The 24,878-nt window shown below is 47.0% G+C and overlaps 1 protein-coding gene across 3 annotated transcripts in view; it reads left to right on the forward strand.

Moving 5' to 3' along the window:
• Window positions 1-24,878, forward strand: part of cc2d2a (coiled-coil and C2 domain containing 2A) — a 294,925-nt gene that overhangs the window by 158,763 nt on the left and 111,284 nt on the right. For all 3 annotated transcript variants that reach the window (XM_072496407.1, XM_072496404.1, XM_072496406.1), the window contains exons 25-27: window positions 8,786-8,877; window positions 15,395-15,562; window positions 19,997-20,102. In XM_072496407.1, the coding sequence (XP_072352508.1) occupies window positions 8,786-8,877; window positions 15,395-15,562; window positions 19,997-20,102 (366 nt within the window). The remainder of the gene's footprint in view (window positions 1-8,785; window positions 8,878-15,394; window positions 15,563-19,996; window positions 20,103-24,878) is intronic.

Genomic DNA, 24,878 nt, shown 5'->3' on the forward strand with positions numbered 1-24,878 from the left:
TAGGACACGTGATCAGCGTAGGCTTGGAGGGCCAAAGGGCCAGTTCCTGTGCTGTATTTTTCTTTGTAAGTATGGGATCAATTTACAATGGTCATTACTAAAAAGATGGAGTCAAAGATGAAGATATCCAACTGCATATTAGCTCACGGAAGAAAGGAATTGTGAATGGCTTGGAAGAATGATCAAATCTGACAGTGAAATATATTGAAAAGTGTGAAAAGTTTAAAAATGAGATGAATAAGATACAAGTGTTTGTACTAGTGACAAGGTGCTGCTGAGGAGACTGTTAAATAAGTTAAGAGCCCATGATGTTAAGGGTAAGATCCTGGCATGGATAGAGGATTGGCTGACTGGCAGAAGGCAGAGAGTGGGGATAAAGGGGTCTTTTTCAGGATGGCAGCCGGTAACTAGTGGTGTACCTCAGGGGTCGGTGCTGGGACCACAACTTTTCACAGTATACATTAATGATCTGGAAGAAGGAACTGAAGGCACGGTTGCTAAGTTTGCAGATGATACAAAGATCTGTAGAGGGGCAGGTAGTATTGAGGAAGCAGGCAGGCTTCAGGAGGATTTGGACAGGCTAGGAGAGTGGGCAAAGAAGTGGCAGATGGAATATAATGTGGAAAAGTGTGAGGTTACGCACTTTGGAAGATGAAATGGAGGCATAGACTATTTTCTAAATAGGGAAATGCTTAGGAAATCAGACACACAAATGAACTTGGGAATCCTTGTCCACAATTCTCTTAAGGTTAACGTGCAGATTCAGTCAGCTGTTAGGATGGCAAATGCAATGTTAGCATTCATGTCGAGAGGGCGAGAATACAAGTCCAGGGATGTACTTCTGAGGCTATACAAGGCTCTGGTCAGACACCATTTGAAGTATTGTGAGCAGTTTTGGGTGCCGTATCTAAGGAAGGATGTGCTGGCCTTGGAAAGGGTCCAGAGTTGGTTCACAAGAATGATCCCTGGAATGAAGAGCTTGGCGTATGAGGAATGGTTGAGGACTCTGGGTCTGTACTCGTTGGAGTTTAGAAGGATGAGGGGGGATCTTAATGAAACTTACAGGATTACAGTGTGGCCTGGATAGAGTGGATGTGGAGAGAATATTTCCACTTGTAGGTAAAAGTAGAAGCAGAGGATACAATCTCAGACTAAAGGGATGATCCTTTAAAACAGAGATGAGGAGGAATTTCTTCAGCCAGAGGATGGTGAATCTGTGGAACTCTTTGTCACAGAAGGCTGTGGAGGACAAATCACTGAGTGTCTTTACGACAGAGATAGGTAGGTTTTTGATCACTAAGGCGATCAGGGGTTATGGGGAGAAGGCAGGAGAATGGGGATGAGAAAAATATCAGCCATGGTTGAATGGCGGAGAAGACTTGATGGGCCGAGTGGTCTAATTCTGCTCCTATGTCTTATGGTCCTATGTACCAGCTGATAATACTGGAAAAGTCAACTCCCAGAGTGAAATATGGCTCGGTAGATCCTAACTTTATTATTTTTTTTAAGACTGTGGAAGTCAAACACATTCACAACAATCTGCCAGTATGCTGTTAACAACAAAGAATAAAACATTTATTAAACAAGAAAAAAATGAACTATATTACACAAGACAAAAAGGTTGCAAAGGTTTCAATACAGATACTAGAAAATAATTCACACTATTCCTTTTATCCCAGCAGCTCTTACACACACAAAAACCCAGTGAAGTATTACAACTGCCCCATTACCAAGGTTTCTTGTTTGGATTAGCTCAGTTTTAAACATTTTTTTTCCAGCGGACTGCCGAGCATTCATTGGATGCTTCACTTCAGCTGCTGTATCTCCCTAAGACACCAAAAAGTGCAATCAAAACTCACTACGTGACAACTTCCAAGGAAACACACGAGTTCCCCAGTGGGCTTGCAGGATTTCTTCTTAGAGAGATTTGTCACAACCCTCGGGCTAGTGTGCAGTCTATTCTAACCCCACTTGACCCGGAGTTGCAACACAAGTGAAATTGGATGTTATTTTTAAATACCTGAGGTCTTTGGCTGAGCTCAATAAACTGCAGTCACCAGGTTTGTAACTTTAACACAGGTAATCTTTTATTATTTAACATTAATATAATTAAACTGACAAAAATGTAACGGACTACCTAATGCCCCTTTTCCACCCCACCCCCCCCTTCTGACTACTCCACTCTATATACGCACACAGACAAACAATAGAGGAAAAAGGGTAAAGAAAATATCAATAGTAATAAAAGGATAAAGGATTTTTGCACTATGGTGGCTTCCAGTTACTATCTTTCTGGAGTTCAAGCTTTTGAATCGGTACTACTTTCTTCAAGATCATTTCAAGTTTATAGTAAAGGTGTGCCAAGCACTCACTGATTTTAGAACAGTAAAGCAATTCTTTACTTCAGCAGCAAGAGAGAGAGAAAGTTCCTTCTCCTTTCAAGGTCTAATCACTTCTGCTCAGCTCTCTCTGAAGCATCCCACAGGAACCAATCACTGACTGTTGTCAGCCAGAACATTGTCACAAGCCAACCCGCAGGTTGCCAGCCAGCCAATCGAACTGACTTCCTCCAAAGCTGGTTCTTAAGATTCCCTTGGCGCCGAAGAGCCTGGTTTCTCCTCTCAAAAGAACAAATCCTGGAACACACTGTCCTGACTAGCAGGCTGCCTCAGCTTGAGTCCTCTGCTTAAAGGCATTTTCCAATTGAGTCCACTGACCAAAAATAATAAAATAAATCGAAAGAAATGGGAACAAAGAGAAATCAAAAAGAAGGACTCTAACATATCTCCCCCCTTTTAGAAGGATGAAATGTCATTGTAAGGATGTTTTATACCAAGGTACGTGACACTAAGCACACATCCATTCATCCTTCTTTTCCCATTGCCTAAAACCCCCCATTCTTATGTATGCCACTTATCAACATTCAAGCCTGTGATAATGCATCTGCAATAATATTGTCCTTTCCAGGAATTGAAAAATTTAACATCGAAAAGTTGCATCAATAAACTATAAAAGGAACAATCTTGCTTCCAAGTTTTAAATTTCCCTATAAACACGAGCAGATTATGGTCCATATACACTAAACTTTGTTTATTGTCATATCAAACATATGCTCCGAAATGCAAGGCTTCCTTCTCAGTGGTGGAGTACTTTCTTTGGCATGGAGTTAGTTTTTTTGAAAGGTATTCCACTGGCCTCTCTATTCCTGACTCATCAAAGTAATAATAATCGTTATTAGTATCACAAGTAGGTTTACATTAACACTTCAATGAAGTTACCTGTATTAGCACTGCTCTTACCCACACTAAGTTTGTGCCAAAGAAAGTGTTCCACACACTAACTGCCCTTCTGTGTTTCCCTGGCTCTCTGTGTGTCTGAGGACCCCTGTCACAGGGGAATAGCACAGTTTTCTCTCCTATGACTTTTTTAAACTTCACTAAACTGCTCACCGTTTGGTAACCTATCTCTTCACTTCAAGAGTAGTAAAACCTCATTAAACATGCATGTATACAAACAAGGCTCCAGATTTCCTGGCACCCAGTTCACAAAACCCTCGAATGAAACTGAAACCAAGTTTCACTCGCCTTTCTTAACACCCAAACACAAAATATTAAATTAAAGCGATACATTAGCACCCATTACCCCCCCCCCCCCCTCCTCCCTCCACCCCGGCCCCCATAGCAGGACCAGTGAGCCATTGAAATCTCCATTCACATCGATGGGATTGGAAGTTCTGCTAACATGAGGGGTTAGAAAAGTCCCTTCATTGTTCCTAACACTGGGCATAAAGACATTTCATGTAAGGCTTAATTTCTGTGGATAAGTTGATTGAGTAAAAGCCAGATTATTTTTTTAAAAGGCATATAATAAACAGAATGTTACAGAAGAAAGCGATCATAAATATAAATGTAACAAAAGGAAGTCAAAAGAGAACTTTGGAAGGCCAAAAGGAGTACAGGAGAAGACTGGCAATTCACCATAGAGGCCCTAACCTTTTAATAGCGCAGGATAAAGACATAGTAATTGAAAGGGCAGGACTACTTAGGGAGTTAACTTGCACTTTATTAATAGGGAATGGCAAAAATGTTTTAACATTTTGGCTCAATTTCAAAAGAAGTACTGCAGAACTATCAGGAGGATATGAAAGAACCACTGCTGGTGATAAATACTAAAAAGAAAACTTCAATCAAAAATATGAATATAACTAAACTTAAATGTCTGTGGACCTAGTTTGCGTGCATCGCAAAATACTGAAGTAGAGTAGCAATGTAACATCAACTATAATTATCCAAATATCTTCAGGCAAGGGACTTCTGCCAAATGATTTTGATGTGTCAAATGTTATCCATTTGCCCTTTGTAACACATTGTACAGACAAGTTCAACCAAGAAGTGTAAGCTTGTATGTTTTGCTCAGTTATGGCATATGTCTGGGGGCCATCAGACAGAATGAAATGATTTAACCCTGAGAAAGGAATTGCCAAATCATCAGGCGGAATGCACCCATCCCGCCCACGGTGGATTTGCTGGCAAGCAGGGGCAGAGGATCGAGCAGGAGCATAAAAGTCATTGTTGTGCCTAAACCACAGTGTGACTTAACCCGTATACGGTGGACAAATGACTACAAATCTGTTTCATGAAACAATTCAATATTTATTCGCTATCACACAATTGTTAGCTTTCGGAGCACTGCTCCTTCCTCAGGTGAAGGAGCAGTGCTCCGAAAGGTAGTGTTTGAAACAAACCTGTTGGACTTTAACCTGGTGTTGTAAGACTTGTTACTGTGCTCACCCCAGTCCAACGCCGGCATCTCCACATCAAAATTGTTAGAGTTATTGTTAGAGAATTGTTAGAGTTATTCAATCACATACACATACAACATAAGTTAAGCTAGTACGCACAAGACCTCAACTTAACTTCAAGTGACTGGCAAGTACCGGGCAGATATGGCCTTTATCTGTGACCCGCCGTCTTGTAGTTCTCGATGGTTGGTTGTTGGTCTTCCTCCTGCTAGTGTCATGGATGGTCTTCTTCTTTGGCCGGTGAAGGGTCACCGTTGTTTCGCTGTTGCTGCTGCAGATGGCGATTATAAGGTGGTGTAGCAACTTTTAACCTGCTTGGATTTCGTGCCCTTTGGTGGGTGGTCTCTGGGTCATTGTCAATCAATTGATCAGGGATTGATCACCTTGATCGATCAAGTCCAATCAGGGGCTGCCACATTGATTTTGGGGTGGGCACTCAGCAGCTGCCTGCAAGTGTTGGAGGCAGGTAGGCCCTTCCAAATAAGGAGATTAGGTGCCGCTGTGTCTGGTAAACAAGTGTGATTGACAGGACAGTTCTATTGTTCCTGGAGATGGCCTTTTTCCTGTGCATTGTAGAGTCTGAGTTGCAGCTTATTTCTTAAGTGTTTATTTGAGCTGCAGCTACTTGACCCTGAACTTGACCACCTTTCCCTGTATCCTTTGCCGGACGCCATTTTAGGTGGCCACATCATAAATCCGTTGGTGTGAAATCACATTGCAGATCACCCAATGACGGGTGTGTCTTCCCACTGGCTGGTAGCATGAACGGCTGTTGCATTCATTTGCATCTCATGAATGTTCATTAACACAGCTGCCTGCTGGTGCCCTGTCAGAACTTCCAATCTTACGTGACACCAACAAGAAATTACACCCGCCTAAAATCCGATTGCTGAAGAGTGGCATGCACAAAGACATCCTCAATTCGCAAAGGACTCCGAGGTGAGTGCAACATGGTATATGCCATAGCGCTGCACTGCTCCTGATACACTGTACGCCTGACTGCAGGGTAGACTGGTTCCTGCCCTCTATCTTTATGTTGAGCTGGTCTTCATGGACGGCACCATGCTGCTGGACTCATGGAACCTCCTGTGTCACCGTCTCAGTTCAGTAGTACGCCTGGGGATGCGACACACGTGTCTATCTGGACAGCACTATGCTGCAGGACTCATCCAGCCACTGCAACAAATGCCCAAAGTTCGACCAGATGTGGCGTGCGGGATGAGGTGGGGTGTGGGGGGGGGGGGGGGGGGGGTGGTGGAGCAGGGGGGTTGCCTGATGAAGGCAAGGGTGGCAATATGGAAGGAAGGCTGTGCAAGGAGGGGGGAGGTCGAGGATTCATGATAACTTGATAGCAGACAGAGGGGCAAGAAGGTGGATGAAGAAGATGAACAGTGTAAGGCAGAGGGAAGACTGAGGGGAAGGAAGCTGGATCCTGACAAGGCTGCATGCACAGTTCACAAACAAGGGCACCAAAGAGACACCACACTGTTTACTAGAAGATTCACGTGGGAAATAGGCGCTTCGCAGGTGACGTGTTCGAGGGATTGGCTCCTGGGCGACAGGGGTTACTCGGTGCAGCCATGGCTGATGACAACCATCCGGAGGCCACAGGCGGTGCAGAGACCCCCTACAATGACGGCCATACAGCGACCAGGAGTGTGATCGAGAGGTGCCTCCAGAAGATGCGCTTCAGGTGCCGGGACCGCTCTGGAGGGGCCCTCCAGTATGATGCGGAGAGGGTCTCCCTCATCGTGGTGGCCTGCTGCATCCTCCAAAACATCGTGCAGCAGGGGGCGATGTGCTGGAAGAGGAGGTTGAGGAGGAAGGGCAGGCCTCGTCCGACGAGGAGGATGCAGGGGAGGGTGACGAGGAGGATGAGGGGGTGGGGGACGAGGAGGATGCGGGGGAGGGGGACGATGAGCAGGACCTGGGGTCCGGGTAGGCAGGGGAGACAACACAACGTTATTACCAGGGCCAACGCGCACGGGATGCTTTGATTGCCTCCAGGAAAGAAGGGGGGTCACGGACACCACATCCCAGACCCACACCCTCTCACCTCCCACGCCGCCAAACCGCCCGCTTGTATACCTCTCCATCATACATACCTGCGGCGCTACGAGCTGGGGACACTGAGTTGGCAGTGGCAGCGGGTCTGGTCCATGGGATGGAGGATGATGCCAGCCCCCTCTGTGATGAGCTCTGGTGCTCCACTTCATATGACAATGTTTGATTCATGCCCACTGTAGCACCTTCCACCTGGATGATCCCTGTATGAGAGCTGGCCAGTCCATCACATGGTCCCGTTGAATCCCTGGCTGAGGATGCTGGGGATTGTCGGGACTTGGGGGTGGGGGGGTGGTGGGGTGGGATGCACTGGTCCCCCGCCCCCCTCCCTCCGCGGCCAGGCCGGACCAGCCCACCCCCACAACCATCAGACAGAGCACCAAGGCAGGTTTTAATGGTGGTAACAGGTGTTTATTGTGAAGACATATACACACAGTCTGTGCCCAGCTCCTAGAACTCAACTGTGCCCTGCACCCGTATCAAATTAACTGGTGTCTAACTTTCTGTGGATCCCCAGACAGTACGACAGGAATGGAGGCGGGGGGGTCTTCCTATTTAAGGGGTCCCTATGGGGTGCATCTCCCTATTTAGAGGGTCCCTGTGGCCGACTTCTCTGTATTTATGGGGTCCCGGGGTGGGGGGGGGGGGGGGGTATTGTGGGGGCCCTATTTGGGTCTTCCTATTTGGGAGGTCTCTTTATTAAGGGGGGCTGTGGGAAGGGGATTCTCGGGGGGGATTTGGGGTAGGTCCCCTTTAGAGCTATCCAGATCTGTTGCAATCACTGCCTACGTGATTCCCGGACCAGAGAATCACATCGGCAGAGAATCACATCGGCCCAGAGAATCTGGCCCGCTAAGTGGATCCAAATCGGTCATTAAGACCCGTTTGCATCCTCCCACTGCCGCACAGCCGAGCACCCTGATCAGGCCACCAGCGAGGCGCAGGAACACAGTGGTTGGTTCGGCACCTGGCTCCAACCTCAACTTCAGCTGGACACCCGATTCTCCGCGATACCGGGGTCACAGGGCAGAGAATCCAGCCCGGGGTCTTTTCATTGACATGGGGATCACTGAGGATGATCTTACAGAGGCTTTCAAAAGATTTTACGAAGGTACAGTCAAAGATTGTTTTCACTGGAACCAGGGAGAAGTGAATAATTTGCAGAGTATCAGCAGACGCATTATGAGGGAATTTGGAAGAACGTTTTGGCAAATAATGGACAGGACTTCCCTCTTCCTCCGTGGTGTGTACTGCAGCAGCAGAGGGCAGCTCGCAGCGGGAGTGCGCTATGAGCAGGTCCATAAGATCCTGCCAGCGTGAATGGAAAATCCCACCCATCAGGTGAATGGAACATAGAATGCTTCACCATTGTTGAGGAAGAAACTTTGGGCTAGTATTTGCGTGGGGATTGTGCCGACTTCCCATAATGCAATCAATGTCTGAAAGCACCATTGGGATTAAAATTGAGTTTGTGGAACGAACCTTCTCGGTGTAATTTTTGGTCAGATCTTCCTTTGGGCAGTCCCTTGGGGTCAGGGGTGACTTGCTTCCACTCCTAGGAGGTGGATTCTGTGGCGGATGAATAGTCCAATCCTGCATCTGCAGGCTCTACCACAGGTCTGGCAGGTGGTTTGATGAGGTGGGTGGATGGGACACTGGATTCTGCGCTCTCCGCTGTTTATGTTTGGCCTTCACGTGCTCCACACAGTCAGGTACCTCTCGTGCAAAGGACCTTGTGATATTTTACGGCATTCAAAGTGCTAAATTAATGTTACACTTTTATTTATTTTCTACAGATTTCAAAAGATTTTGCATTTGAATTTGTAAAAGTGCATTGTGGAAACAGGCTTGTGTTTAGGATTTTCCATGAAAGATCCAAGTTGGGGAGCAATAATTGACACTTTTTTTTGACTTTCTTAGGTTCGGGATTCTGTAGTAAGTAGGTTCTTGCTGGCAAAACATCATCATGTCTTGTCAGATATGGTTGTTGAGGAAGCGGTCCCCAGCATAAGGTTAGTATTGTATGATGTATTGTCTTTTAAAAAAAACATTTTATGAAGGCATTTATAATTTTATAACAATAAGCGGTACAAATACAAATATAAACATAGTGTAAGAAACATCTCTCCATCTCTCACTGTTCCCGCCTACCCTAAACACAAAGTAGCCTAACTGCCACCCGCCCCCGCACACACACACACACTTTACTGCCTCTGCTGACAGTTTAGCTTTCCCCGAAGATGTCGATAAAGCCGCCGGACGACCCTAACGTTGATCCTCTCAGGGCAACTTAATTTTCTCAAGTCTGAGAAACCCAGCCATGTCGCTAACCCAAACCTCTGAATTCGGGGGCTTCGAGTCCCTCCACGCTAACAATATCCGTCTCCGGGCTACCAAGGAGGCAAAGGCCAAAACATCAGCCTCTCTCGCCCCCTGGATTCCCGGATCTTCCGACACTCCAAAGATCGCCACCTCGACTCGGCGCCACCCTTGTTTTGAGTACCGTGGACATGACACCTGCAAATCCCGGGCAGAATCCCCTAAGCTTCGGGTATGGTGTATTGTTTCTAACATATTTTATTCTCGGCTATTGATGGGATTAAAGCTTATCTTGGAATTCAATATCCAAAGGCCAGTATTTTTCTTTCATTTACTCTTCATTTACCTCAAGGTGGCAATCATTGTGCATTCAGGAAAAGGGGAACTAACCAGCACAATGTTTGCTGGGAGCTTTAATCTTTCTGACAATTGGCAATCATATTAATAATTTTCTATTCTTTTATGATCTTTTGCAACCCAGTAGTCAAGCCTTCGGTTTTCTTCGGCAGTGTCTTGCCGTGACATTTCCAGAAAGAAGTGTTCTCTAACCAATGATTTTGTTTCAGCCTCAGGACAATGATGATGGTGTCACTCTTGCATTGACTTGTTTCAAGAAATGTTATAATTGCAAGAGCGTGGTTAGCACTGCTGCCTCATGGCGCCGAGGACCCGGGTTCACTGACCATGTGGATTTTGCACATTCTCCCCGTACCTGCATGGGTCTCACCCCCATGACCCAAAAAGATGTGCAGGGTACTTGAATTGACCACGCTAAAAATTGCCCCTTAATTGGGGAAAAAAAAGATTTGGGTACTCGAAATTTATTTAAAAAATAATTGCAGGAGCATTTGAGAATTTTCTTCAAAGTAAAACGTGCTTCAGCAAACATGCTGACACTCAACCCCAGATTCTGCTCTTCCTATTGAGAAACCTTTCCAGTAGCCAGAGATCTATGGTAGCTCATGGGGTTATCATTATTCCGTTTGAGCCATTACACGATGATTTCGGCTCTTATCATGAGTGTACAGTCACAGTTTGCGTGGAATTCCCTCCATTAATTGAACATGCAGACATTTAGCAGCAATGTACAATTTTCAACACTTTCAGCAGCAAAGTTTCAAAATCCAGATAAACTGACATTTTTCAATCAAACATGCAACAGCTAATCAGTCTTATCGTTTGCGGCAAGGATGACGTGGAGGTCAATCAGAAATTTGATTTATCCTTTCTTGTTTTGCTTTTATTTCTTCTTTCATGGGGTGTTGGTTGCCACTGGCAAGTCCAATGTTTGAAGGGGCTTGCTAATCCATTTCAGAGGCCAGTTAAGAGGAAACCCCATTGCTGTGGATATGGAGCCACATGCAGGCCAGATCACGTAAGGATGGCAGAGATCCCGCCCCTGAAGGACATTCGTGAAGCAGATGGGTTTCATGGTCACCATTTCTGAGACAATTCAATTCCTGACTTATTATTTGAATTTGAATTCCCCCAGCTGCCACCCGAGTACTAGCTTGGGCCTCTGAATTATCAGTCCAGTGACATTACCGTGACACCACTGTCTCCCAAATTAGTGATTTTCCTTTTGTACATTTTGGTATCTATTTTCTGGATACTCCGTTTTAATGACTGAGGTATGTCATAGTCTGCTTGGTTTTTGGAGTGAACAGGTAATTTCAGATCACAAAATTTCCATTTTTTAAAAATAATTTTCTTATCTTTTGAAAAAAAATATTATTGCAAAAGCCATTCCACCTGAATTCTCAACAGCAAACTCAGATGAACTAAAATTAAAACAAAATGCTGGAAATCCTCAGCAGGTCAATCAGCATCTGGGGAGAAACCGAGTTGATGGGCGGGATTCAGCGCACTGAAATTAAAGCCCACTGAATGGCACGTTTAGCGGGGTGTTTCTCTGCAGCTGCTGCCCAGAGAATCACACCTTTTATCCAACTGCACTTTGCCATTTATTTGGCCTCGGGGACTTTCTCCCTGCCGAGGCCGTACTTAGAGGGATTTCTTGCAGCTCACCATTTTGTCTGGCAGCCCCCCTGCTTTTCTGACACCCCCATCCTGGGGTAGGTGCCTGGGAATCCTCCCTTTACTTGGCACTGATCCAACAGTGCCACCCAGACAGCCTGGCAGTGCCAAGGTACCCAGGCGACAAGAAGGGTGCCAGCCTGCCTCATCCCAATTTGTCCAGAGGTCTCCAGTGGCCAGGGAGACCCCCCCACCCAGGTGCTATTACACCTTGTCCAGGTTTGTGTGGGCAGTACTAAACAGCGACCTGGCGAGGTCTCCCAGGCACGGCCGAGTCCCAACGGCAGGTGAATCCAGGGCGGGATTCTCCGAGCCCCGCGCCGGGCCAGAGAATCGCTGCAACCGCGCCACGCCGCCCCAACGCTGGCACACGATTCTCCGAGGAGCAGAGAATCGGCGCCATTTGCGCCAGCGCTTGGCACGTCACGGTCCGCTGTCCGCGGCCGGGCCGCCGATTCTCTGGCCTTGATGACCTGAGCGGCTGCGCAGAAATGGCAGAGTCCCGCCAGCACCGTCCACACCTGGTCGCAGCCGGCGGGAACTCTGCGCACAGGGTCGGGGGCGGACTGTGGGTGGGGGGGGAGGGGAGCTCCTTCATCGGGGGGGGGGGGGGGGGGGGGGGGGGGGTCCTCCAATGGGGTCTGGCCCGCGATCAGGGCCCACCGATCGGCAGGCCGGCCTCTCCAGCCCTGGCCCTATTTTGTTACACGGTCGGTCCCTGAACCCCCGCGCCATGTTGCGTCGGGGCCGGCGCGTTGAGGAAGTCCCCCACGCATGCGCGGGTTGGCGCTGCACATGCGCGGGTTGGCGCGGCACCCAGTTGGCGTCGGGAAGTGAGGTTGGAGCGGCATGAATCGGTAGTGCTCGCGCCCGTTTCGCGCTTTCGTGAAACGCGACGGTGTTCATGACGGCGCGGTCACTCTGCCTCCATTTTGGAGAATCCCGCACCCAGTGTTCCATTTAAATAAGTCAATCTGAATCTCGTCCAGCGAGGACGGAGCTAGTCGGGTGACTCACGATCAGCATGATGCTCGATTTGGGGCTCACATGCAATTCACCCGTTGCGCCTGGATCTGCGCCTTGCGCAACGGGGGTCACTGAATCGCGCCCAATACATTTGCATTATCACCTCAGGAACAACTGGGAAGCATATCCTTACTGCTTTTAAATCTCCAGTGAGTAACAACGAGGTAACACGGCTACAAAAATTGGCCCGTAACTTCCTCGGTCCGCAGCATTGGATTTGGGGGGTATTCCAAATATACGCTGGGGATTTCCTCTCAGAACCTGGCGGGTGTGTGGAATGCACTGCCAGCAGAGGTGGTGGAGTCCAGAGTCATTAGGGACATTTAAGCAACTCTTAGACAGGCACATGGACAGCATTAAATTGAAGGGGCGTAGGTTAGGTTGAACGTAGATTAGGATAAATGGACGGCACAACATCGTGGGCTGAAGGGCCTGTACTGTGCTGTACTGTTCTATGTTCTATTAGAATCTCCGAGATAAGCATTTGGACGGAAAGTACCCAGAAGTGTTAACTTCCCCTGAATAATTGCGCTGAGCTGGGAACCATCCGATAAAGCAATTTAAATTGCTAACTTCGGATGGTTTAGCCAGGGTTATGCTGGTAGATACTCAGAAAAAGTTAGAAGAAATTAAACCTTTACTAACTTCTGCGTAACTATTTTAAATACCGAAACCAAGGCCTACACGGACCATCACAACACCCCCACGCCCCCAAGGGAATTCCCCCAACCCCACAACTAACCATTCTTTCCTCCCCCTAGCACAAACACACACACATGATTGCCACCCCCATGTGATACTCCCCCCCCCCCCCCCCCCCCCCCCCCCCCCCCAACTGCACAGAACCTCATCCGCAGGCCTGGTTCTCATCCCCAACCCCCCACAACAGGCAATTTCCCCTTCCAATTTCCCCCTCTGACCCAACCTTCGACCACCACCCACCCCATCCTGATCGCTCCCAGCCCTCTTCACCTTCTGAAACCATCCCCGCAGTTTGGTAGTTCCTCCCAAGATTATTGAAATGGGAGTCGAATGAAATTGTGCATCCAAGAGATGCAGCAAACAGTAATCTATTGGCTAATAATATTGACAGAATTAGTGATGGGTGTAATTGTCATCTTTGCACTGAGGAAGGTAAAGTTCTGTGAACTATTGGAATTATCTGTATCGTCTATCATTACCGCTTATCAATTATTTTTCATAAACATTTCCCAATGTTTATAGCCTAAACTAGGGCCCAAAGTTTATTATGCTTTCTAGGGAGTGGGTGGGGTGGGGCACAGTGGGATTGATGGTAATCCATGATAATATCCAGTAAATTAATCCAGTATTAAGGATTTCTATTAGGCCACTGGAGTCACTACATTGCCAGATTCTGGCTGTTTAGCATATGATTCTGAGACATAGGGCGGAACTTTCCCAGATTTTCTCAGAGTCAGGCTCTGACTGAAACCTGGCATGTCGCTCTCCAGCTTCACAGCCACGATTTTTAGTCCAGATTTCGAGCCATTTAGGGGGGAAGAAATTCAGGGGCAGGATCCTCTGTTTTTTAGACTATGTCCCCACGCCGTCATGAAAACGTCTTTTACGCCTGGTGTCAAAAGGCCACAGATTCACTGCCTTGCAGGGGGCTAGCAGGCAGCTGTCGTGGAGCTCGCAGCTCCAGCTGCCGATACGGTCACCCACACTTCCGGGTCAGAGGCAGTGCATGTGCACGGAGGGGGCCTGCAGCAGCCGTGCTCCATGGCGGACTCAGCCCGCGGGCCTGGACCACCAAAATAGTGCCCTGCATCGGCCGCTCGCCCAACCCGGACCGCCCACACACATAGCCCCCGGGCCCGAATGAAGCGGGAAAACGGATTCTCCACCCCGTCGCCGAACGCGTCGGAGTGCGGAGAATCCAGCCCCAGATGTGTGGGTTACGCCATCACAGTGACAGGCGGACAATGCCAGCTCCATAGAGATCAGTGCACCCTTTAAATGCGGTGCCCTGTTCAGCACAAAAAATAAACCCCCCCCAGCCCCCTCCCCATGGACAGAGGACCCCCCCCATGGGATCTTGCATCGGCATCATGGGCGCATACCCTCCACCCCCCACCACAAGAATCTAGGGCTCCTCCCCCAACAGCCATAACACAAACCCCAACCTAATGCGGCTCGCCAGAGGGTCTGCCCCGAAACTTCTCCCTGCTAACCTGGCAGTGCCAACCTGGGGCATGTTCCTCCCTCCCTGGCAGGATCCCCTCGACTGATTCACGTTTTTCCAAACCTCGCTGGCGTGATGTCACATCGGCAAGGTTTCAGTTAGGGGGGGTATCGTGGTGGGGGGGCCTCAGTAGTGAGATTAAAATTTTTGTAAATCTATTAAAATGAGGTTCTCGTCCTTCCTGGGCATGAACCTCATTACGTCACCAGCGAGGGGCGAGGAAAATTGGGAAGCAAGATCTCACTGGCGTGTATCTCGTTTTCCAATTCCCGTCAGATTTTGCGCCCACCGACGGAAATCACCCCCAGAAATCACCCCCAGTGACATGAAGGGGGGATTGATTGATGGTCATTCATGGTGATAGCCAGTCAATTAAGGATTTCCTTTACACGGCTGGAGTCACTACATTGCCACTTTCTAGATGCTTAGCTTATGGTTCTGAGACATAGGCATTAAGGGAATGCATTTGGAAATTGTCTTGCAACTTTATTGAGAAAATATCCAAGTAAAATCTACAAAACAAATTAAAGGGCACAGTCTCTTTCACATTTTCTTTCTAATATTTCTCTCTTGAAACCAATTAAAACTTCTTGCATTTCATTATCAAAAGTATTCTTATTTTGAAGTTTTGTCTATCGCTGCTTTATTGTTGATTTTGTTTCATATATCTTGGTATCTCTTTGTTCTTCCATTTTCTGTACAGTTCTGGTGATTCACGGTATGTTGCTTTATTCTCATCATTTCCTTTCCATGTCTATCGCTAAGATAATTTATTTTTGATGTTTGTCATTTTAACGTTAAAAGTTTTTGTAGCACATTGATTTTACAATTATTATTTGCCACTTTACGATTGCCCAAATTATTGCCCGTCAATTTTTTTTTTTAAGTGTTGAGAAGTGGAGAACATTTGCTGAATGGAGTTAATATTTTCTCCCCAATAGCATGCTCGGCATCAGCCTGTTCAAACTGACTGAACCGAGGAGGCCACTCAGGCCACAAAGAAAAGAAAGAAAAAAGGTCACTGCCCAGAACCTTTCTGATGGAGACATTAACCTTTTGGTCAACATCATCCGAGCCTATGACATACCTATACGTAAACCCATTGGAAGGTAAGAGAAATCAGGGTCACTGAGAGATCTTCTGTCTGTGAGAATACAGATGTTGCTTTGTAACTGTTGGTGTGAATAGATAACCTTCAGTGAAATGATTCCCATGAAATATTCATTTTTTAAAAATATGTTTTTAAAATTTTTAACAACAAGAAAATAAACATTTTCAATGCAGAACAGATACAGTACAGAACAAGGATTATTGCAAATATAAGAAGAAACACAACAGGATGACTTTAGAACAACAGACTTCATGAACTAGTGCCTCCGGTTTTAATACCAGCTCAATCCGAAGAAGAAATCAATTAGGGGGAAGAAAAGGAAACAGCCATTCAAATAAAATTGGATAACATCTCAGGCCTTCATGTATTGCGAAAACAAGACTTACAATATGGCTCGAGGGAAACCCAACAGGAGGAGGTCAGACAAGTGGGAGTCTATAAATTTGTGACAGGAGTCCCACACTTTACAGAATGCATTGTACTTAAAACGGATCACGGATGTCAAGAATGCCATAGGGATATACTCCATGACTAATTTATGCCAGTTTTGAATTGAAAGATACTTGTCGCTGATCCAGGAGCAGAGGATGTTTTTATGAGCTGCAAAAGTTATGATGTCATACAGCCTTTTTCATTAACATCAGTAAGTCTCCCGTCTAGAAGACGGGAATTAAGAACAAAGGATTCAGCTCCAACGCTCTGACAAATATCCTCTCAAGTTCCTTAACTGCACCAGACAAATGGGATCGAATCTGAACACAGGTCCATATGCAGTGTATATAATCATCCTCGACTACCAGGCACTTTAGGCACACTGGGGACAAAGCATGATCAAATCTTGTATCAGATTAGGCGTGATATGCAAATAGTGCAGTCTATTGTAAACTGAAACCTTATTTGCACAATCCCATATACTACCCGATATCTCCTTATCAATATTAACTGCCATGTCTTTATCCCCAGACTTCAAGATACCAAATGTACTAACACAGGATCTAGAACACAAGGTATCATAGAACTTGCTAATTACTTGTCTTGACTCCGCAGAAGTCAGGACTTTTTCCACCAGGAAAATAGAGGAGTTAAGACACAGAGTTGTCTGATTCAGGATAAAGTCTCTGCGTTGCAGATACTTAAAAAAAGGATTGTCGTGGGATGTCAAACTATTGGCATAGCTGCTCAAAGGATGACGAGGGGCCATCATTGAGCATATCTCCCAGCCTACAAATGCCTCTATCTCTCCAAGTATCAAATCCATGGACCATAAGATCTGGCGGAAAGTCTGGGTTGCCCTGGATGAGAGAAAGAGCGGAAGTCGGTTTTGACCTCCCTTCTATTTGGTGGACTATTCTCCACACTATTAAGAGTATTAACAATAATAGGAGCTCCCTTACCCTTAACGCATTTCACCGTTTTGAAAGGGACATTCTTGTTGACCAAAACTTCCACACCCCTGCTGCTTGTTGATAAGGAAGCAAAAAAACCTGTCCCACCCAATCCCGCCTAAACTTTAAGTGCTCTTTGCCATCTAAGAGAGTGTCCTGTGAAAAGGCTATGTCCACTTTCCCCTTCCCTTTGCTTTTGATTGGATGATGAATTCCCTGTACATTCCAAGAGCAAAATTTAAAATTAGTTACTGCCATTGCATAGACCACTGGGGGAAAAAAGTAGGCTAGTACTTTTGTGCCTGCCACACAAGGGTGTGCGCCATAAAACCCCTCCCCCAGCTCAAGCAACACCAGAGGCACCAGAATATACATAGTGGGCGGGATTCTCTGTTCCTGAGACTACATGTTGATGCCGATGCAGAATTGTGGACTTTCATGACAGCAAAACTGGTTCTGAACCTGGATCAATTCAGCAACTGAGCAGCACGGTAGCACAGCGGATGGTGGCATGGTAGCACAGTGGTTAGCACGGTTGCTTCACACCTCCAGGGTCTCAGGTTCGATTCCCGGCTTGGGTCACTGGCTGTGCGGAGTCTGCACGTTCTCCCCGTGTCTGCATGGGTTTCCTCCGGGTTCTCCGGTTTCCTCCCACAATCCAAAGATGTGCAGGTTAGGTGGATTGGCCATGTTAGATTGCCCTTAGTTTAGGTGGGGTTATGGGAATGGAGTGGAGGTGTGGGCTTAAATAGAGTGCTCTTTCCAAGAGCCGGTGCAGATTTGATGGGCCGAATGGCCTCCTTCTGCACTGTATAATCTATGATCCTTACAATAGAACTGTGGAGGGGCACCCAGGTGGCGCTGCTACGGTGCCAGGCTGGTAGTGCCCAGGTGCCATCAGGAGTGCCATAGAACATTACAGCGCAGTACAGGCCCTTCGGCCCTCGATGTTGCGCCGACCTGTGAAAGCACTCTAAAGCCCAACTACACTATAGAACATAGAACATTACAGCGCAGTACAGGCCCTTCAGCCCTCGATGTTGCGCCGACCTGTGAAACCACTCTAAAGCCCATCTACACTATAGAACATAGAACATTACAGTGCAGTACAGGCCTTTCGGCCCTCGATGAGCCATGGTACCATCCTGCCTATTTCCGACCACCCAGGGGTCCCCAATCTCCTGGAGGACCCCCCCCCCCCTGCCCAAGTGCCAGTCTGCTTGGTCTATGTTTGTGTAAACCAGTGCTAAATGGCACCTGGTCTGGGTTGCCGAAGTGAGGCCATTAGGTCCCGTGCCTTGGATAACTCCGGCGCAGACATATTCAAGTGAGACTAACTACTCACTTGAATATGCAAATCTGGATCCCGACCTTGCGAGATCTCGTTAGTCCCTTAACGTTCACACCTTCTGGCAGATCAACAACCTGGATATTCTTTCTCGGGCCTCGTTTCTCCAAATATTCCAGGATTTCTGACATGCCACATGGCTGTTTTTACAAGGATTGACTACGAGCTTCAGCTGAGGAGTCAACACCTTAGACGTTCAGGATTATTTCCTCCGTTCCATTGAGCCCGTGCTATGCAGCTCGGCCTCATGAGCACTCACATTTTCTGTCAGCAAGCCGAGTCTCCGATCTATTCCTTGGATAATGTTTGCAGTCATTTTCTCTGCCTCAACAATCGCCGGGTCGAGAGTCTCTCAAGGATAAAGTCGCCATGTTGAATAACCAGCTCTACCCCCCATCGAATCCGATTGTGCCCTTTTATCTCCGGATTTCTTCTCATTTTTTTGCACTTCCTCCCCAATACTAATCCAAAAATCTTCCAGGGACATGCTACCAAATGTTAGTTTTGGGTTGGCTGGGCAGCATGGTGATGCAGTGGGTTAGCCCTGTTGCCTCGCGGTACTGAAGTCCCAGTTTCAATCCCGGCTCTGGGTCACTGTCCGTGTGGAATTTGCACATTCTCCTGCGTTTGCGTGGGTTTCACCCCCACAACACAAAAGATGTGCAGGTTAGGTGGATTGGCCGCACTAAATTGCCCCTTAATTTGAAAATATAAATTAGGTACTCTAAATTTATTTGAAAAAAGGTTTGGATTGGGCGGGCATGTGCTCAGCAAACAGGATAAAAGACGTGCTATAAAGCAAGTGGTGCCGGATCCAACGGGAAAGCTGCTATTTCCACGCCCTCATCACCTGGTCCCCCGGAAATTTGGGGCGGGATTCTCCGGTATCCGGTGGGCGGATGATTCAGGGGCTAGGTCGGCACTGGAGTGATTGGCACCACGCCAACAGGCACCGAAGGACCTCCGCCGGCCGGCATGAGTTGGCGCATGCGCAGGAGTGCCAGCTTGTTCCCAGAAAAGCTGGCGTGATTCCTGCGGATGCGCAGCGGAGCTATACAGCGGCCGGCGCGGAACGAAAGAGTGCCCCCATGGCACGGGCCCGCCCGCAGATCAGTGGGCCCCGATCGCAGGCCAGGCCACCCAAGGACTCCGCAGGCCGCCCGCAGAGCCAGGTCCCCCTGGTAAGAACCTCGTGTAATTTACGCCGGCGGGACAGGCCGAAAACGGGCGGCTGCTCGGCACATTGCGGAGCAGAGAATCGCCGAGGGGGCCACTGCCAACGACCCCCACCGGCGCGACGCGATTCCCGCCCACGCCAAAAAGATGGCGCCGGAGACCGGCGGTGGGGCAAGATTCACGCCGCCCCCGGCGATTCTCCGGCCAGGTGGGGGGTTGGGGAATCCCGCCCCTGATCTTTAAAAGTAAGCTATTTGTAGCCTGCATAATAGTTGATTTTTTTTTTTGTTTACTTTGAAACCATTAATATCCCGCTGCTTTGTTCGTGCTTGTAAAGTTACTCCTGGTAAAATGGCTTATTTTGTAAACGTATACTTGTCCTTCGATCAATGTGGACTTTGAATCCATATATCTGATATTCTTTACAACACTAACTATAAACCTGCCCTCCTCTTGTTCAGGTTGAATTGATAGAAACTAGTCGAAGAAATGCTTGTATTTTTTTTTGTTTCCTATTCTCCAGCAAACTGCCACTGACTTCCAGATCTGCTAGATCTATTAATGAAACATTTTCAACCTCACAAATGCCTCAGAGCCCTACGCAAAGCCACGAGTGGTTTACAAACCAGGTATGAAACAATTAGGAAGCTAAAAGGCAAATGAAGAGGGAATAGAGAGTTCTGTTTAACTTATGATTGTGCCAGAGCTGCGGGAAGACATGAAAGAAATCAGGCACATGGGCCAAGTAAGGGATGTGGAGCAAGAATATAAGACCACAGCACTAGCTAAACAGCAAAAGATAAGCAAACAGTCCCACAGCGGATGCAACTGAGAAAAGTGCAGTAACCTTACCACAGCTAATTGAAAACAGTTCTGGATAACCAAGCATAAACAACTTACATTTATATAATTTGCTTTCATTTTTATATGGTAAAATGTGCCACGGCACCGATCATATCAGACAAAATTTGATATTATGTCAGGTGACCAAAAGCTTGTTTTTTAATTTGTTCTTTCCCAGGCGTGTGTGTTCCCAGGCAGGCCAGCATTTATTGCCCATCCCAAATTGCCCTTGAGTGAGTTTCCCCCTTCCTGAACCACTGCAGTCCATGTCATGAAGGGACACTGTTAGGAAGAGAGTTCCAGGATTTTGACCCAGCGACAGTGAAGGGATGGTGAAACAGTTCCAAATCAGGATGGTTTGTGGCATGGAGGGGAATTTGCAGGTGATGGTGTTCCAGTGTATCTACTGCTCTAGTCCTTGGTAGTAATGGCCGTGGGATTTTGAAGGTGATGTCGAAGGAGCCATGGTGAGTTGCTGTAGTGGACCTTGTAGATGGTACACACGGCTGCCACCGTGCGTCAGTGGTGGAGGGAGCGAATGTTTAAAGGCATAACACTGAAGGCGTAGGTTTTAAGGAGCAACTTACAGGAGGAAAGGGAGGCAGGGAGGTTTAGTGATGGAATTCCAAAATGCAGGGCTTATAAAGCTCAAGACACCAGCATCAGTGGAGAGGTAGAGGAAATCAGGAATGCACAAAATACCACAATTCTTGGAAGCACTGGAGGAGGTTGCAGAGATGGGTGCAGCAAGGCCATGGATAGATTTGAATGCATGGATGGGTAAGAACTTGAAATTTGAGGTGTTTCTGAAGTTGGAGTTAATGTAGGTCAGCCAGGAAAAGGATGATGGGTGAACGGATCTTGGTGTGAACCAGGATATGAATGGCGAACTTAAGGTGCAAGTTAGTGTACAAACATCAGGGATTTGGATGAGCTGGTGCTTATAATAGAGGGTGAGCATTGGAATAATCTGGTCTGGAGGCAGAAAAGCATAAAGTGTTTTGGCAATAGGTAGTCTGATGCAGGGGCTGAGGTGGATAATATTATGGTGGCAGATGTTGGTATTCTTGACGATGGAGAGGATTTTGAATTAGTGGCTTAGTTCGAGGTCAGATAGGATGCCGAATTTTCAAACAGTCTGTTCAGCCTCAGGCTCTGGTCTGGGAAGGAGATGGAATTGTTGGCAAGGGAACAGAGTTTATAGTGATGGTAATGGCTTTGGTTTTTGCAATATTTAATTAGATGACGTTTCTACCATTTATAGATCAATACTTTGGAAATCCCTACTTAACAACATCTTGAATGTACTGAATCCACATGGTCTGCAGCGGTTTAAGAAGGAATTTACCATCACCTTCTCGAGGGCAAGTAGGGATGGGCAACTAATGCTGAACTTGCCAGCGACACCCACATTTCATAAAAGAAAAAAAATAAATGCCAGTGTCCATCCAATTCAATTCATTAAACATGGCAGTAAAGGTATATTTGAACACTGAAGTGAGTGCAATAATTAATGGGTACCAGAACCAGCTGCTCTCCTAAACAAATTGTTCTAATGCAGTAAAACACCTGTAACTACCTGACAAGGTGACAGATTTTGCAGATATACCCAATCCATGAAAAAGAAGGATAAATCTAATCAGGCAAATAACCTTCCCCATCAGCCTCCTCCGAACCATCAGTAAAGTGTAAACTTTCTGAGTCATCCTAGGGGTAACCATTGACCAGAAACTGAACTGGATTAGCCATATAAATACTGTTGCTACAAGAGCAGATCAGAGGCTGAGAATTTGCTGCAAGTAACTAATTTCCTGACTCTCCAAAGCCTGTACCCTATCCGCAAGGCACAAGTCAGGGGTGGGATGGAATAATGTCCATTTGCCTGAATGAGTGCACCTCCAACAACACTCAAGAAGCTTAACACTGTCCAGAACAAAGTAGCCCACTTGATTGCCACCCCATCCACCATCGTAAACATTCACTCCCTTCATCACAGATGCACAATGGCAGCCATGTGTACCACCTACAAGATGCACTGCAGGAAATCACCAAGACTTTGGGCAGCAAGGTAGCAAAGTGGATAGCACTGTGGCTTCACAGCGCCAGGGTCCCAGGTTCATTCCCCGCTGGGTCACTGTCTGTGCGGAGTCTGCACGTTCTCCCCGTGTCTGCGTGGGTTTCCTCCGGGTGCTCCGGTTTCCTCCCACAGTCCAAAGACGTGCTGGTTAGGTAGATTGGCCATGATAAATTGCCCTTAGTGACCAAAAAAGGTTAGGAGGGGTTATTGGGTTACGGGGATAAGGTGGAAGTGAGGGCTTAAGTGGGTCGGTGCAGAATCGATGGGCCGAATGGCCTCCTTCTGCACTGTATGTTCTATGTTCTATGACTTGTTTGGCAGCACCTCCCAAACCACCGAACTCTGATACCTCGGAAGACAAGGCAGCAAATGCATGGGAACACCACCCCCTGCAAGTTCCCCTTAAAGCTGCACAACATCCTGAGTTGGAAATATATTGCTACTCCTTCACTGTCACTGGGTCAAAATCTGGAAATTAGGGATGCAATAAATGCTGGCATAGCCAGCGTGCCCACATCCTATGAATGAATGAAAAAAAGAGACATTCTGCTCCAAACCTCTGTAATTCGGGATGGATGCAAGAACTGAATGCCAAAGAATAGGGTGGGTACCTGCGCTCAAAATAAAAGTAGCATTCAATTAAGCATGTCTTCAAGGAGCTGTACCAAAACTGAGTTAACGGACAAAGACCAAGGGCTGGATTCTCCACCCCGCCACGCCACATTTCTGCCCTGACCCGCCGGCTGGATTCTCCGTTACACCGGCCGGTCAATGGGGTTTCCCATTGTGGGGCAGCCCCACGCAGTCGGGAAATCCCCGGGCGCTGCCAAAACGGAGAATCCCGCCGGCGGAGAATCGTGCTCCAGATTCTACAGTGGCTAACAGCTTGCCTGATGCATAAACGGGTAGTTGTGATTGCTGGGGCGATTCATCAAAGCTTCAGGGCATTTCTGCAAGGGTTTCTAAAGAGAACATCATCAGGTTAACTTATCCTTAGCTGCTATATCCTTGGCATCCCTCTGCCATAATGTCAGAAGACAATTCCACCGTGTTAAGCCCTGCTAATAACTGCAGGCAAAACATGTGGCCCTGTGAGTTTTCCCACTTTGAGAGCAGGTGTCTATGTACAGCCACAGCTGGTAACGTTTGAAGACTTTGATTTAAGGGAGATGTTTACGGGAGTTTTTTGTTAGCAATTTGCTAGATTTTGAGGTAAAATAATAGATTCAGCATTGCCTTTGACACATACGTTGGTACAACTACCAATCTTTTTAATTGTCATGATTATACTCAAATCAGACCTCCCGCATTGCTAGCTTGCTGTTAACAAAACAAGCGCCAAAAGGAAGCATGCTGGTATGCTGAAGCCACTCCAGTGAAACAGCAAGGTCCTCAACATCAAAACAGCCTCAGAGCTGCTTTGGGCCCTTATCAAGTTTTGCTATAATCTCTTCCAAGAGTTAGACTATAATCCCTTCCCTTCTCTGTTTTCTGTTTCTAACCTGAGCCACCTGGAATGTTTTTGGAACCACAGTTATAAAATTTACAAACATGTTTTCAAATTTCTCCCTATCTCTCTACCCTTCTCCAGACCAACAAACCTCTGAAATATCTTTCACCCTCCAATGCTAGCCTTTTAGTTCAAATATTAGCTGCTCCAGTATTGTTGGTCATGTGTTCAACTGCTAAGACCCTCACCTCTCGAATTCCCTCCCTAAGCCTCTCTAACTCTGGGCGCAATTCAACGAGCGCATTGCACTCAGCGCGGATCCGGGCAGGCCTTATGAATCCCAGGAGAGCCCAAAATTGGGCTCCGCGCCGGGTGCTGGGGCAATCGCAAGTCACCCGACTTGCTCCGCCCGATGCGATCTGGAAGTCGCCTTCCTTGAAACCTGCCTCTTTGGCCAAGTTTTTGGTCATCACTCCTAATATCTCCCTCCCTAACAGTATTGTAGGTGTACCTACAGCAACAGTAGTTGAAGAAGGTGGCTCATTACCACCTTCTCAAGGGCATTTGGGGGAGGCAATAAATGCTGAGCTAACCAGCGATGCCCACATGTCACAAAACAATACATTTTTAAAAAGCTCAGTGCCGGTTTTGTTTAATAGTGCTCCAATGAAGTGGTTTGGTATTTGTTTTGGAACATTAAATGCACTCTATAAATGCAATTTGTTATCTATGATTGAAAGCGTCTGCTTGACATGCCAGATTAATTTGGTTTCTGCTGCTACTTGTATTCAACGAGCTGTGTCACATAAACACTGATGTTTTGTAACCTGGCTGATGTCATAGAAAAATAGACATAGAAACATAGAAAATAGAAGCAGGAGGAGACCATTTGGCCCTTCAAGCCTACTCCACCATTCATTATGATCATAGCTGATTATCCAACTCAATAGCCTAATACCACTTTCCGTCCACATACTTTGATCCCCTTCATATGCTTTTTGAAAACAGTGTTTTGGCCTCAATACTCCCTGTAGT

Source organism: Scyliorhinus torazame, chromosome 3 (assembly GCF_047496885.1).
Source record: "Scyliorhinus torazame isolate Kashiwa2021f chromosome 3, sScyTor2.1, whole genome shotgun sequence".
Taxonomy (NCBI): domain Eukaryota; kingdom Metazoa; phylum Chordata; class Chondrichthyes; order Carcharhiniformes; family Scyliorhinidae; genus Scyliorhinus; species Scyliorhinus torazame.